We start from the raw sequence: 14,922 nt of genomic DNA on the forward strand, positions 1-14,922 counted from the left end.
CAGTCTACCCCTTTCTAGCTTGGTTCATTTCATCCCCTGCCGATAGGGCTGCATTCTAACTGGCCCCCTGCTTCCAATATTGGGTCATTCACTCTGTAGGGTGTAGTAGAGCCATTTGGAATTCAGCCATGTGTGAACGCTTTGGCTCCGGTTCATTTAAACAATCTTGACTGGGAAATCAATTGTGATGTACAGGAGGAGGAGCAAGGGGCACAGAAGCGCTGACACCACATAATCACAGCTAGGGAACTTCGGTCCTGGAGGCAGCTGCTGCCCCATTCCTTATGTAGAGCACTACTTTTGACCAGACAAGATGCTACTTGACAGATATTGAAAAGTAACCATTTCTAATATAGTGCCTCCTACATATCCTAGGTATTTTAGCTCATTGTCTGAGAATTTATGGGAGTTGTCAAACCACTCAATTGAGTAGTGAATTTACTGAAGCTTTTGGAGCCATCTTTAAATCAATCAGTTAAAGTGGGGTAAGGGCACCATCTAGTGGTAGTTTCAGAACCAGACAAAACTAATTTGATTCCCAATTTTGGTACACCAAATAAGTAACAGGGTGTCAGTTGGGAAGCACAGGCCGAAGAAAAAGGACAGCTGAAACTAAAAAGATACCTTTTTATTTTAGTTCCTCCTCACCAGTAGTTTGTGAACAATCAGACAAAGAAAATTAACAAAAAGGTACAAGAAAAATGCATGATTTTTTACATTTCATGGATAAAGGTTATGTGCATACCTTAAGACTTGAATGCCAATATCTTAACCATTGTATTCAAGGTGTGTGCGCTTCGTACGTGTGCCAGTCCCTCAACCGATTAATTCAATGGAGTGTGTGCGCGTGTTGTCATGTCTGTTGGTGTGTGTGTGTAGCCCAATTGCCGTGCTTTAGTTGTGACAGATTGGAGGAAACCCGTTAGCAGATATCTCAACAGAAAGACCAACCAATCACCTGTCAGATATTAAAAAACAGAACAGTTCAACTGAAATCTCTCTTTTACTTACACATTTTGATCATATACATATTGCAGATCGATACCGTCCCACCACAGACTTCTTTCTCCACCACTCACAAACTGTCTTAAATTCAGGGAATACGAATCATACACCCTCTGCTTGTACATAAAATAAAATAAAAAGTAAAATAAAAAAGTTAAAGTGCTTTCTACAGACTCAAACATAAATAATCTCTTAGAGAATGGTACTTTACACAGCATGTTTGAGACTTTTAAAAATCACTTTTCTTTTTTTCCGATTTCTGTGTCAGCAGAGCTCAGTGCATGAGGAGTAAGAAACAACAGGACATATAAGGCATAATTACCACCCGCTGGTTGGAATACGTGGGAGCGCATCCGTGTTATATGCGATTATACGTACACATACAGACACATCTTACAGTGGCATTCACAACATGGTCACAAAACTGTGGTTAAAACCCGCGGGAGCTTTGAACCAAACCAAAAGAACTTAACCACCTGTCCATCTTACATGACATCAAAACATTAAACAACTTTAATGGATAATAAATCGGCACCGTTAGGAGGGGTGGGGGGGCTATCTTTTTTGAATGAGTTGGTTTCATGGGTTGTGGGTTACATTAAGGTGCTTGTGTAAACATTGGTTCACTGTCAACGGTCCTAACAGCAATCTATTTGCTAAGTATCGCACTACTCTTGGCCAGAACCCTAAAGGTCCAGGTCAAAACTAGCGTCCCATCAGCAGGGCAGTCTCTGTCCGCCCTTACATGTAGACCACCCTACCTGAGACTATAACACATGGCAGGGTCAATAAGTTAACTAGGGTTCATGGATTTCCCAATGACTCCCCAAGTTATGTCTGGTTGTTTAGCTGGCTAACTCATTAATCCTGCTTTGTAGTACAGCAATCAGGTTCATGACACAATTGTTATTAAGAATGCCTTTACAACCGGTATTAGGGTAAAAACCAAGTCACTGGGAGGATACTTTAGACCTGGATTCAAATTATATTTGGAATTATTTCAAAAAGCTGGGCTTGTTTGCGCTTTCCTGGCCCAAAGGAACAACTAATTTTATTCCAAGCCAAACCCCTTTCATCTGGCACACAAGCTAGGCTAAAGCAAACACTAAACATACTGTATGTTAAAGATTTGAAACACTGCTTGAACCCAGGATCAGATATTACGTTTGTAGTGGGTATTGTACAGTAGAGAGCAAAGCAGCCCTTTGTACTAGTTTGATAGTCTGGTAAGATAGATGGAGAGAAGTACTGGCCTGGATGACCTTAAAGCACCACTTCCTATATTAGTTAGAGGAAAAGTCTGTCTGGCTGTCGGTCTCTCTTTCGCGCAGCGTTTAAGCTGCAACAAGTATAAAAATAAACTTAATTTGAGACCCTGAATAAATGTTCATTAAATGCGAATCCATTTTCTGCAGCAAAACAAATACATAGTTACAGATATCCCACGGCTTACAAATACATCATTTTTAAGCTTCAACCAAAGTCCCACAATATTCCTATATTCCTTGCTTCCGGGAGAGAAGAGATGGGTGGGTTCATGTGAAATCCAACTCCATACAACCAGTGAAAACGGAACACGAGCGTTCAGTTCCAATGTCGCCATCAACCATCGTCAGCCATCTAAAAATGGACCAGTTCGGAACGACGCTGCCCAGACGCTGTTCCCCCTTTGTCATTTAAAACTGGCCTACGTAGACTAAGGAAATCAGCCCGTGTCAGTCTGCCCGTGTCGGGCGGAGTAACAAGGACATCACATCAGCATGTCTTTGTGGTGCCTGGCTATGTGTTGGCTCTTCTCCGAGGGCCTCCTGAAGCCTTTGGGGCAGTAGTCACAGCAGTGCGGGTACTCCTTGGTGTGGATGGAGATCACGTGGCGTTTGAATCCCGACGCGTCCGAACTGTTGTACTCGCAGTACTGACACTGGTACACCTTCCTCCCGCTGTGCGTCTTCATGTGCTTCTTGAGCTCCGTCGGATGTCGAAACGCCCGCCGGCAACGCTTGCACTTAAAGGGGAGGTCCTTGGTGTGAACCGACAGGATGTGTCTACTCAGCGTGAAAGGGTCCGAGGTGGTGAAGTTACAGTGTCGGCACTGGTGCATCTTGTTGCCCTTGTGCGTCTCAGAGTGTTTCTTGAGCTCCGAGGGCCGGTGGAACCCCTTCTCGCACACGTCGCACTGGTGCGGGAAGTCTTTCGTGTGGACCGAGATGACGTGGCGCTTCAGGTCCGACGAGTTGGTGCTCTTGTGCTCGCAGTGGGGACACTGGTGGGTCTTGTGCCCCTGGACCATGTCCACGTGCCGCTGCAGCTCCAGCTCGTCCGCATACGCCAGGGGGCAGTGGCCGCATTTGTAAGGCAGGTCGGCGCCGTGCTTGCTCTTGATGTGAGTCTTTAGGTTGGACTGGTCGGCGCAGCGGAAGTCGCAGTGCGTGCAGCAATAGGGCTTCTCGCCCGTGTGCGTTCGCATGTGCTTCTTCAGCTCCGAGGGGTGCCGGAAGCCCTTGGCGCACTCCACGCACACGTGGGCGAAGTTCTTGCTATGCACGGCCAGCAGGTGGCGGTTGAGGAGGCCCTGCTCTGCGGTCTCATAGTCACAGTACTTACAGTGGTGCAGCTTGGACCCCTTGTCCCTCAGGATGAGTTTGTTGGAGCCCAGCTGGCTGTCCTCGTGGTAATGCCGGGTGTACTCAGTGTACTCCGGCGTGGTCCTGTTGTATTCTGGGTACTCCGGGGAGGAGCTTCGGTCCCGGTCGCCACGGTGGGCCAGCAGCTTGTGGGACTCCAGGTGGTTGTGAAAGTTCACCTTGGAAAGACAAAAACTTATTTAAAGTGCTTTTCACAGACTTATCAAATTAGCTGCATACTGAAGGGGAAGAATCGCTTTGACAAGAAAAATCCCAACAAGAAGGATGATGAAATGCGGGAGGGAGAGTGACGGTAGGAAAGTGCAGTAGGGAGAAGGAATGTAAAGATCAATAAATAACCCAAAGAAAGCCTCAACAGAACGACTGAAGACAGACCTTCTTGTTGGTGGTGAAGTCACAGTCTGTACACTGGTACTTCTTCTTAAGCAGGTGGTCCGGGTGGTTCTTCATGTGGCACTTAAGGAAGCCTCGCGACCTGAACTTCTTCCCACAGATGTGGCAGGGGTAGACAGTCAGGGGCATGCCATCCGGACCGATGATCACAGCTGAGGGGAGACCAACGGAAGAGATGTCGGCCAAGCCTATATGCAAACATCTGGCGTCACAGAAGGAGGGTCTTGCCAATACACTCTGATGTGGTAAATGTGGTTAGTAATGTGAGTCCAATGACTGCTTTATAAGGAACGAGCGATAAGCATGTGGGATTGATGTCCACAGTTTCTACGATACTTAAGTTGTTGTTGGGAAGATAAAGACGTGTCAAGCCGATAACAAGCAGGAAAAAGATGCTAATTGGAAAAAGCCATGAATGTTATGTGCATAGAATTCAGGGAATCATGTTGCCAGTAGTTTCAGATACCTCCAGAAAACCCCCCCAGCAATTTAGTGAAAGTTCTATCAGCGGGGAAAATACTTGGTTTCAATCAGGATTCAACTTTTAATTCAGGGCTGCCCAACCCTGTTCCTGAAGAAGTATCGTCATGCAGGTTCTTTCCAACCCAAATTGAGCTCACCTGATTCTAATAATTATCTGGATGAAAAGCTAAAACAGGAACGGTATATCTCCAGGAATAGGGTTGGGTAGACTTTAACATAGAACACTGTTGAACTGCATAATGACCATACATTCGGCAAACGAGGGGATTTCACTATGACATTTCATAACCCTTTTAAAACTCCAGATTTGGTACAGCCAGTAAATGGTAAATCAGCCAGTAAATGGTACGGGCCTGCTACCACACAGCAGTTAAAGTCAAACTATAGATTTAATTTCCTCTAAGTACACAGTGGGCCATCAGATAAACATTTGTCCTTCCTCTACCATGAAGAAAAGTAGCTTTCACGTTTCCCTCACTCTTTTCCTGAAGCAGTGTTGCACGTCCACTATATTCTGTCTAAACTTAGCGAATTTGTCGGGCTCTTTTGGCCAGGTCGGAGTGGTCATTACGATTTTTTTAACTGAAGCTGGCCTGCATGCAAACGTTTTCTTTTTAAACACATTTTCCATTGCTCACCAGGAAGATCTGAGCTGAGAACACATTCTCATTTACTCACTGTTGCAATGCAACAGGACCGCAGTTACAATAGAAAGGATTAGAACAATAAAAATGTATATTCCGGTACAGACATCCTCAGTAGTGGCGGGACATATCATGGTTAGAGGTGTCCTCCTTTACGTTGACATGCCCGTTGTCGTGGAGACTGGCGTGATGTTGGCCTATCACCACCACCACCGTAACGTTGACATACCTGTCTGGCACTGACGTGTCTCGCCCTTCTTCTTCTTCTTGATCTTCTGCTTGAGGGCTCGGTTGGTTCCTGCACCGTCTCGGTTCTGAAGGTAGGGCCTGGGCGCTCCATTCTTTACCGTGTCCAGACTGTTCCCTAGACAACCCAGAAAAACTGGTTTAACTCCCGCCTACCATCCATCTTAAAGAGACAGTACACCAAAAGACGGATAGCGGTCATACCGTAGGCGGTTAAATGAATAATAACAAAGCTCTGCAATTCCCGCAAACAAAGTAATGGGACCAACAACATTCAAAAAGGACCACAGGCAATGCATTTACCGTAAGCAGCCGCCCAGGAGACGGGGACAAACATCTTGCTGTTGGGAGAGTCCTCCAGCTGGGCCTCCTGGACTGCAGAGGCCTCCTCCTCTCCTACCACCACCTCCATGTACACCTGCTCCGCCATGTCAGACACGTCTACACACAGACACACCAGTCAGGAACAGCGCCAGCCATTTTCTGATTCAAATAAATGTATTGGATTTGGTGCACGTGTGTTTTATTAATAAATATTTAGTACATTTGAAATACTTTTCGGTATTTGATACAGTATGTTAAAGTAATTGAGACTTCAACCCGTTTAATGAGACAAGTCTAAAGCCGTGTGCAAACATTTCCTTTCCTTTCCATTTACGTTTGAACTGCACCTGTAAAAGCCTTTTAGTGAGAACCCTTTATTTACCATGGACCTATTCACTCGCTTTTAACCAATGAACGGACAGGTGGAATGCATTTTCATCACAAAGCATCTCAGACCCAGTCATTTGTGATGAGTCATTCCTTCAGCGTGTACTCACTGATATCCTCCTCTGACTGGGCGTGGTCCTTTACAGCCATGTAGACCATCTTCTCCCCACGGCAGTGCCTCCCTCCTCCCCTGGACTCCAAGACAGCGTGGGGGCCGTTATGGAAGTCGCTCTCCGACACCACCTCTGTCCCACCTGCACAGACAATCACACGCAGTTTATGGCTCTTTTCTTCTCTAGGCACCCTTCTGTACAAACCCGATTCCAAAAAAGTTGGGACACAATACAAATTGTGAGTAACAAATTGTGAGTAAAAAAAGAATGGAATAATTTACAAATCTCATAAACTTATATTTAATTCACAATATAATATAGATAACATATCGAATGTTGAAAGTGAGACATTTTGTAATTTCATGCCAAATATTGGCTCATTTTGGATTTCATGAGAGCTACACATTCCAAAAATGTTGGGACAGGTAGCAATAAGAGGCCGGAAAAGTTAAATGTACAGATAAGGAACAGCTGGAGGACCAATTTGCAACTTATTACGTCAATTGGCAACATGATTGGGTATAAAAAGAGCCTCTCAGAGTGGCAGTGTCTCTCAGAAGTCAAGATGGCCAGAGGATCATCAATTCCCCCAATGCTGCGGCGAAATATAGTGGAGCAATATCAGAAAGGAGTATCTCAGAGAAAAATTGCAAAAAGTTTGAAGTTATCAACATCTACAGTGCATACTATCATCCAAAGATTCAGAGAATCTGGAACAATCTCTGTGCGTAAGGGTCAAGGCCAGAAAACCATACTGGATACCCGTGATCTTCGGGCCCTCAGATGGCACTGCATCACATACAGGAATGATACTGTAATGGAAATCACAACATGGGCTCAGGAATACTTCCAGAAAACATTGTTGGTGAACACAATCCGCCGTGCCATTCGCCGTTGCCGGCTAAAACTCTATAGGTCAAAAAATAAGCCATATTTAAACAGGATCCAGAAGCGCAGGCGTTTTCTCTGGGCCAAGGATCATTTAAAATGGACTGTGGAAAAGTGTTCTGTGGTCAGACAAATCAAAATTTGAAGTTCATTTTGGAAATCTGGGACGCCATGTCATCCGGACTAAAGAGGACAAGGACAACCCAAGTTGTTATCAGCTCAGTTCAGAAGCCTGCATCTCTGATGGTATGGGGTTGCATGAGTGCTTGTGGCATGGGCAGCCTACACATCTGGAAAGGCACCATCAATGCTGACAGTGATATCCAAGTTCTAGAACAACATATGCTCCCATCCAGACGTCATCTCTTTCAGGGAAGACCTTGCATTTTCCAACATGACAATGCCAGACCACATACTGCATCAATTACAATGTCATGCTGCATAAAAGAAGGATCCGGGTACTGAAATGGCCAGCCTGCAGTCCAGATCTTTCACCCATAGAAAACATTTGGCGCATCATAAAGAGGAAGGTGCGACAAAGAAGACCTAAGACAGTTGAGCAACTAGAAGCCTGTATTAGACAAGAATGGGACAACATTCCTATTCATAAACTTGAGCAACTTGTCTCCTCAGTCCCCAGACGTTTGCAGTCTGTTATAAAAAGAAGAGGGGATGCCACACTGTGGTAATCATGGCCTTGTCCCAACTTTTTTGAGATGTGTTGATGCCGTGGAATTTAAAATCAACTTAAAGTGATACATTTTCTCAGTTTGATCCTTTGATATGTCATTTATGTTGTATTCTGAATAAAATATTGAAATTTGAAACTTCCACATCATTGCATTCTGTTTTTATTCACAATTGTACGGTGTCCCAACTTTTTTGGAATCGGGTTTGTACATCATGACCATCTAAGTGTTAGGACACAGGAACAATGACCTTTGTGCTTGTGTAATCTAACCCTCTGAACAGGAACTGTAAACTTTTCTGGATAAGTGTCTGCTAAATGACTAAACTCCAAATCCATTATTTCCTCACCAGTAGCTGATATGTAATATAATAGGATAAAAGATTAATTCAATTTAAAATAAAAATCCAACCAGACTAACAGATTAAGTGGCTGTGGATAAGAATGTCTGCTAAATGACTGAAGTGTAATATCCAAATCCCTCACATTTCATGAATAAGGCCTATGTATCCACCTTTTGAAATGCCTCGCTAAGGAGCGAAGTTCCACTTACCTATTCCCACATCATCGTCCGCTTCGGCTTTGAAGATGTAGACCTTGATGACCTCAGAACCATCCTTGTTAGAGCCGTCGTCCTGCATCACCTCAGTGCTAATCTCCAGAGGAGTGTCTCCTAGGTCCAGCTTCTCACCAACGTCGTCCACTGACGGACAGAAAGACACAAAGATTACAACACTGATATCCTGCATCTCACCAATGCCAGTGACACAAAGACAAGACTGCCTGGATACACAGCCGGAGCAGGACTGAGAAATTATTCATCTTCACACAGTTGAGGGTCTGATTCTCTCCCTTAAACTAAAAAGCTTTTCTGCCCAGCTTGGCCCCTTACGGATGGGTGGTTGACTCACAGGAGATCATAAGGTAGTCCTCCGAGGTGCTCTTCTCATCCTCCTCGTCCTCGTCGGTCTGCAGCGAGACAGCTTCCACCTCCACGGGCATCTCCTCGTGGGCCTGGATCACGGTCCCCTCGTCCCCACCCTCGTCCCCTGCCATTCCGGCCTCGGATCCCAGCTCCTGGTCCAAGCAATCCCCCCCATGGCTGTCCTCCTCCTCCTGGTGCTCCACAAAGAGCTGGTCTGGCATGTGGTGGTGGATGTGATGGTGAACGGAGCCTTGGGTGAGTTCAGAGGTTAGGACATGGTGGTGGGAGTCCAGAGTGTCCTCGATGGCCACCTCCGTCCCCAGCAGGTCCTGATGGCCCACGTCAGGGCCTTCGATCACCTCTGTCTCCAGGCACTCCTCTAGTACATCCGCCTCGAGTCCCACCACTTCTACCTCGGCTTCTAGGCCTTCGAATTCCTCCTCCCCAAGGTCCTTCACCTCAACCTCAGTCTCTAGGCTTTCCTCCAGGACCTCCACCTCACCGTTGAGGCCTTCGACCACCTCCGTCTCGATGCCCTCGACCAAGTGAGTCTCCAGCTCGACCACCTCTGCTCCAAACTCCTCAACCTCCGTCTCCACGCCCTCCACTTCCACCTCCGCCTCCAGGCCCTCCACTTCCACCTCCGTCTCGAGTCCCTCCACCTCCAGGCCATGCTCCAGCAGGATGCCTTCATCCGTCAAGACATCAGATAGGAGCATTCCCTCAGGCACAGACACCACAATGTGGTCCCCATCAATGTGGGCCATGCCCCCCATTCCCGCCACTACAGAAGGAAACATTAAGAGGGGGATATTATTACAGGAATGTTGTTCAGTCACAGCCTTGGTTCAGCCTGAGGTTATTCCAGGCATTCATCTTATCGGAAAAGCACCAAAACGAGAGCCGAGAAAGCAGACGGACACGCTAGCCGTTGTGATATAAACGGTATCCAAATCGATACCACTTGTCAGAGAGCATTTTTTGAATGAGCCATATGTGGTGTTACCGTAGCACACTTTCTGTAAGGATTTGCTGAATACAAGCCAGCGTCTCTCAAACTAATGAAAGTGGCTGTAATTTCTAGTTTTATTAAGCTATACGCAGTAATCATTATATTATACACTCACCTAAAGGATTATTAGGAACACCATACTAATACTGTGTTTGACCCCCTTTCGCCTTCAGAACTGCCTTAATTCTACGTTGCATTGATTCAACAATGTGCATTATCCTGCTGGAAGTAGCCATCAGAGGATGGGTACATGGTGGACATAAAGGGATGGACATGGTCAGAAACAATGCTCAGGTAGGCTGTGGCATTTAAACAATGCCCAATTGGCACTAAGGGGCCTAAAGTGTGCCAAGAAAACATCCTCCACACCATTACACCACCACCACCAGCCTGCACAGTGGTAACAAGGCATGATGGATCCAAGATCTCATTCTGTTTACGCCAAATTCTGACTCTACCATCTGAAGGTCTCAACAGAAATCGAGACTCATCAGACCAGGCAACATTCTTCCAGTCTTCAACTGTCCAATTTGGTGAATTTTGCAAATTGTAGCCTCTTTTTCCTATTTGTAGTGGAGATGAGTGGTACCCGGTGGGGTCTTCTGCTGTTGTAGCCCCTCCGCCTCAAGGTTGTGCGTGTTGTGCTTTGCTGCATACCTCGGTTGTAACGAGTGGTTATTTCAGTCAAAGTTGCTCTTCTATCAGCTTCAATCAGTCGGCCCATTCTCCTCTGACCTCTAGCATCAACAAGGCATTTTCGCCCACAGGACTGCCGCATACTGGATGTTTTTCCCTTTTCACACCATTCTTTGTAAACCCTAGAAATGGTTGTATGTGAAAATCCCAGTAACTGAGCAGATTGTGAAATACAACAACCATGCCACGCTCAAAATTGCTTAAATCACCTTTCTTTCCCATTCTGACATTCAGTTTGGAGTTCAGGAGATTGTCTTGACCAGGACCACACCCCTAAATGCATTGAACCAACTGTGATTGGTTGATTAGATAATTGCATTAATGAGAAATTGAACAGGTGTTCCTAATAATCCTTTAGGTGAGTGTATGCTATTCTTATAATAACCAGTAAACAGTCAATAGTGTGTATTGAAGTAGAATTCTATTAACAGCAGCTCACTAGTGTTATGCTTTTCAGTGCTTAAAGCAGTACATTTGTAGTTATTCCTTGATAGTTAATGAGTTATTAGCAGAGTTCAACACACCAACAGGACAATGTCGCCAGAGTTATGCTGCGTTTACATGGCAGCAAATAGACGGTCGATGGCAAACCAGATGTCAGAGTTTTCAATGGAAGAAGGAAGATGAATGCAGTTGAGCATGACGGTGAAGGTTGTTGTGTCTCATAGCATGAAGAGCATTTGGATTTTAAATTATACCCTGAAAAAATGGACTAGAGAAGCCTTATTTATTTTCTGGACCAACACCCAAAGCTGAATAAGAAAATGTAAAAAATACAGAGATGTGATTAACAGAGCTGATGTATGGATTGATATCAGCAAGGAGTTGGGAGTACCAGGCAAATGTTATGTCACTTGTGTCAACAGACTCCTTTTGTCAAAGTACAAGGCCAAAACAACATTGGAGTGGCTCATGAACAAAAAGGTAAATGCCCTACAGTGGATATCAATCCCTTGGAAAATATGTGCCACTTTTTGAAGACTGCAGTCCAAAAGCATCATCCAAACAAGTTGATAAACCTGGAGCAAAACTTCCATGAAGAGTGGCCCAAAAATCACACCACACTGTTAAAGCTGGTAGATACTAAGCCCAAAAGACATACTGCTGTGAACTGCTGAAACGCTAAATATTAATGAAAAAAAGGTCTTCATTGAACACCAGATATCAGCTACTGTAGACTTTAGGGCACTCTTAAATGCCTGCATTTTGCACAAATAGCCACTACAGCCTATTGGTTAATGTCCGAAACTAACTCAAATTTGTTATAGCCTCACTGTTCTAACGACTTTACTAATCGAAAGACCAGATGTGCTCAGTGCCAACTATTTTAGAGGGAACAGGATTTGGCACCAGCCCACAACTTGGTCACTCCCAAATAGTTATCTTTACACATAAGAAAGCATGAGAGTAATTGTCTTATGAAGTTATTATAAAGTAATTCACAATGCTTTATTGTAATTCTATGGTTGGTCAGTACATTTCCAGAACAAAGAAAAGGGAAAATACTGATAAAAGTTAAATACTGTGACATTGCCTTTGATGATACATTTTAAAATTGTCAAAACGTTACAATGTATGTGCTAGTTTACTATATCCACATTCTCCCTCTGTTTAAATAGGTAAACAACACACACACACACACACACACACACACACACACACACACACACACACACACACACACACTTTGACAGAAAAAGATAGCCTCCTTTAAGTAACAAACACAAATGGTAAAATGCCCTTTGATATAATTAAAAAGAATGTTTAATGGACATAGTTTGCAATTCCAATAAAGATTTAAGCAAATAATAAACTATTTAAACTTTTTTTTTTTAATGTATACATTATTAGATAGTTAGGAAACATAGGTTAGCGTTCTGAAAAGGCAATGGGTCTCATTCAACCCCATGCTACAGCAGTACATAGGCACTGAAGTCAGCAGTATAGATGGCCACAAACACACCCAATTCTAATGGCAGCCTGTGAGTTACTGATGAAGAAAATTGATGAATAGCATCAGCTAGATCTAAAACAATATTGTAAAATTCTTCCTGACTGGCTAGATGTGTGCAGGAACAACATCAACAGGTAGATGTAAGCCCTCCCAGACTCATGTAAGCCCTCCCAGACTCATGGGCATCAATAATTTTTACTCTGAGGGCCTCAATAGGTCTTCTTATATTGGTATGATTTGTTACAAGACACTCAAATGGTTGAGACCAGACTAAGTTTCTAATCTTTATGGAAGGCTGCAGTCTTGCAAGTTATGCTCTAATAATCTTCTGACCATTTGCACCTGTTTTGGCCAATTTGTGGTTTCAAGGTATAAAAAGTGTGGGTGATTTAACATTTTAGCTGAGATATCCATGTGTCCATAAAAAAAAGACAACTGTCCAGGGGGTGTATTTAGTTTTTCACATGACAGTAGTTTACATTCGCTATGTATCTATAGAGACACTCCATTTCTGTAATGAACTAACTGTAATTTGGTATTTAAAATCATATAATTAAATTGAATTATTTCAACACTTTGTCAGCCCTAGAAAATGTACATTATGACAAGGCAACATTGACCTACCAAAGTCTTGCATGATCATGGTGTGTGGCATCTTCAACTCCAAGACCCCTCCACCGTGGTCCATCTCTTTGATCTTAAAAAGGCTTCACATTTGATGCCAGTGCTGTTGAGAATAAGAATAACAGTAGGTCGTTGGTGGATCGTCCTTCCATTAATGAAGAGAAGCCTGCATTAAAGAAGAACATCCGCCTTGTTTAGTAAGGTAACTTCCAAAATGAGACACCAGTGTCATAATTAAGATCTACTATAGGGGGAAGTGTGTGACATGTATTATTCAATGTCTAACAAACATCTGTGTACTCTATTTTATGGTACCGGTGAACATTGAGGAATGTTCAAATGTGTTTTACATGCAATAATTAATGGCTGGAAAAATACTACCACCTAATTCCACAGTGTTGATTAAAACTTTGGTTGCGTTTTCAGAGGCAGCACAATGGACTTACTAATATATATTTCCATCTTTAACCCATTGAATCAACTCTGAAATAGATCAGATGCAAAAACAACTAATGATTGGTCCGAATCGTGCCGCCGGTATACACGCAACCTTGTTGATATCTTGACTCGTGATCATAGCGCAAGATATGATGAATATTCATATGATATATTGGATTGGTATTATAATAATGTTCCAGATATCAGTGTAGAAAATGACACAAGGCGGATATCACCGTTACATTCCTCTTAAAATGCTTTGCGCTGTGTCTGCACACAACTACTGTCGCCCGCAAAGACCTCTTGCCGCCCACACACGCCCACCACTGGTTATCTAATTTCGTAGGACCGACAGTTGTCTGGGTTATCAAGCTAACGAGCTCCCCATTCACAACAAATCAAGAGGACTAACTAGTCTTAATAACTTCCACCGGATTGTAAAATGTTCTTGATGACACAAGCATGTTAACGTTATAGTCATTCCAAATTCACTGGGTGGCGGTGTGTGAATTAAGGCTATTTGTACCTGGCTAGCTAGTATGAACTTGTTTGGCGCTGTGCAAACGTTTTGCGGCAGACGCCGACATCCGTGTGAGGACATTTCAGAAACGCAAAGTTGTGGAACGATGCAGACAGATGTTCGCATGTATAGAATAGTAAACTGCAGTTGAACCCAGTGGGTGGGTGGCGCTTGGCTGCAGTTCCTTACGACACATTTCTATCTGAAACGTTGCGCCCACAACGTTACTAGCTGGCTAGCCTCAACTCCGCCATTTTGGTTAGCTAGCTCGTTAGTTAGCTTGTCGTATAAAAAAAAGTCACAAACCTCAGTAAATAGAAGGATGTAAAAAAAATATCAATATTCAATGTAACCAAAACCACCTAACTACAATCGATATACAGATTTACATCATTGTTAGTAACTAAGCATTTTTCGATGCATTTCTGATTGCAAAGGGACATTAGCTAACAAGTTAGCCTAGCATGTTAGCTAGCGCATGCGGCATTATCAACCATGTTGTTTTCCGATGGGTTGAAGAAGGCCCGCTACGGCCGACTGGGCCCTAGTCTCATATTCGATATTCATTTTCAATCGTTTTGAAAAGTTTTACCTGATTACGGACTCCTTCACATGTATTGCAGATATCTCTTCTTTCTCAATTTTGTCTTTTATTGTTTGGGTTTATATTTCGACGGTAAGCTAAATGCGGCCTGTACATTTGGTTCCCCGGGCCTGGGCACTCTTCCGAGGCCTGGGCCAATCACGTTGCTCGTTCGCAACCAAGGGAGGGCGGGGGGGTGGAGGGGCAGACAATGCGTGGCCTCGTTTACTGATCCGTCTATTTGCGTCACGCAAGTGAAAGATTTGAGTCCAAATCGATGTTGACAGCGAGCATGCGGTTTACTCATTGATCAGGAAGGCTACAGCGTTTTATGAACCTAAAATATAGCTTTTG

General features: G+C 44.0%; 1 protein-coding gene across 3 annotated transcripts; it reads right to left on the bottom strand.

Annotated features, from left to right (window-relative positions):
• Window positions 1–613: 613 nt before the first annotated feature.
• znf711 (zinc finger protein 711) lies at window positions 614–14,756 on the bottom strand. 3 transcript variants are annotated; one of them, XM_020046094.2, is made up of 9 exons: window positions 14,578–14,756; window positions 13,028–13,130; window positions 8,728–9,525; window positions 8,370–8,519; window positions 6,238–6,381; window positions 5,720–5,857; window positions 5,400–5,534; window positions 4,026–4,231; window positions 614–3,808 (listed from the first exon to the last, which is right to left on the bottom strand). In XM_020046094.2, the coding sequence occupies exons 2-9, from the start codon at window positions 13,089–13,091 to the stop codon at window positions 2,756–2,758; spliced, it is 2,688 nt and encodes an 895-aa protein (XP_019901653.1). In that variant the 5' UTR covers window positions 13,092–13,130; window positions 14,578–14,756; the 3' UTR covers window positions 614–2,755. The 3 variants fall into 3 exon arrangements, with proteins under 3 accessions (XP_019901653.1, XP_019901652.1, XP_010895142.1); XM_020046093.2 differs by having other exon boundaries at window positions 13,028–13,193; XM_010896840.4 differs by having other exon boundaries at window positions 4,026–4,195; window positions 13,028–13,193; window positions 14,578–14,754.
• Window positions 14,757–14,922: the final 166 nt, after the last annotated feature.

This window comes from Esox lucius, chromosome 4 (genome assembly GCF_011004845.1).
Source record: "Esox lucius isolate fEsoLuc1 chromosome 4, fEsoLuc1.pri, whole genome shotgun sequence".
Lineage (NCBI taxonomy): Eukaryota > Metazoa > Chordata > Actinopteri > Esociformes > Esocidae > Esox > Esox lucius.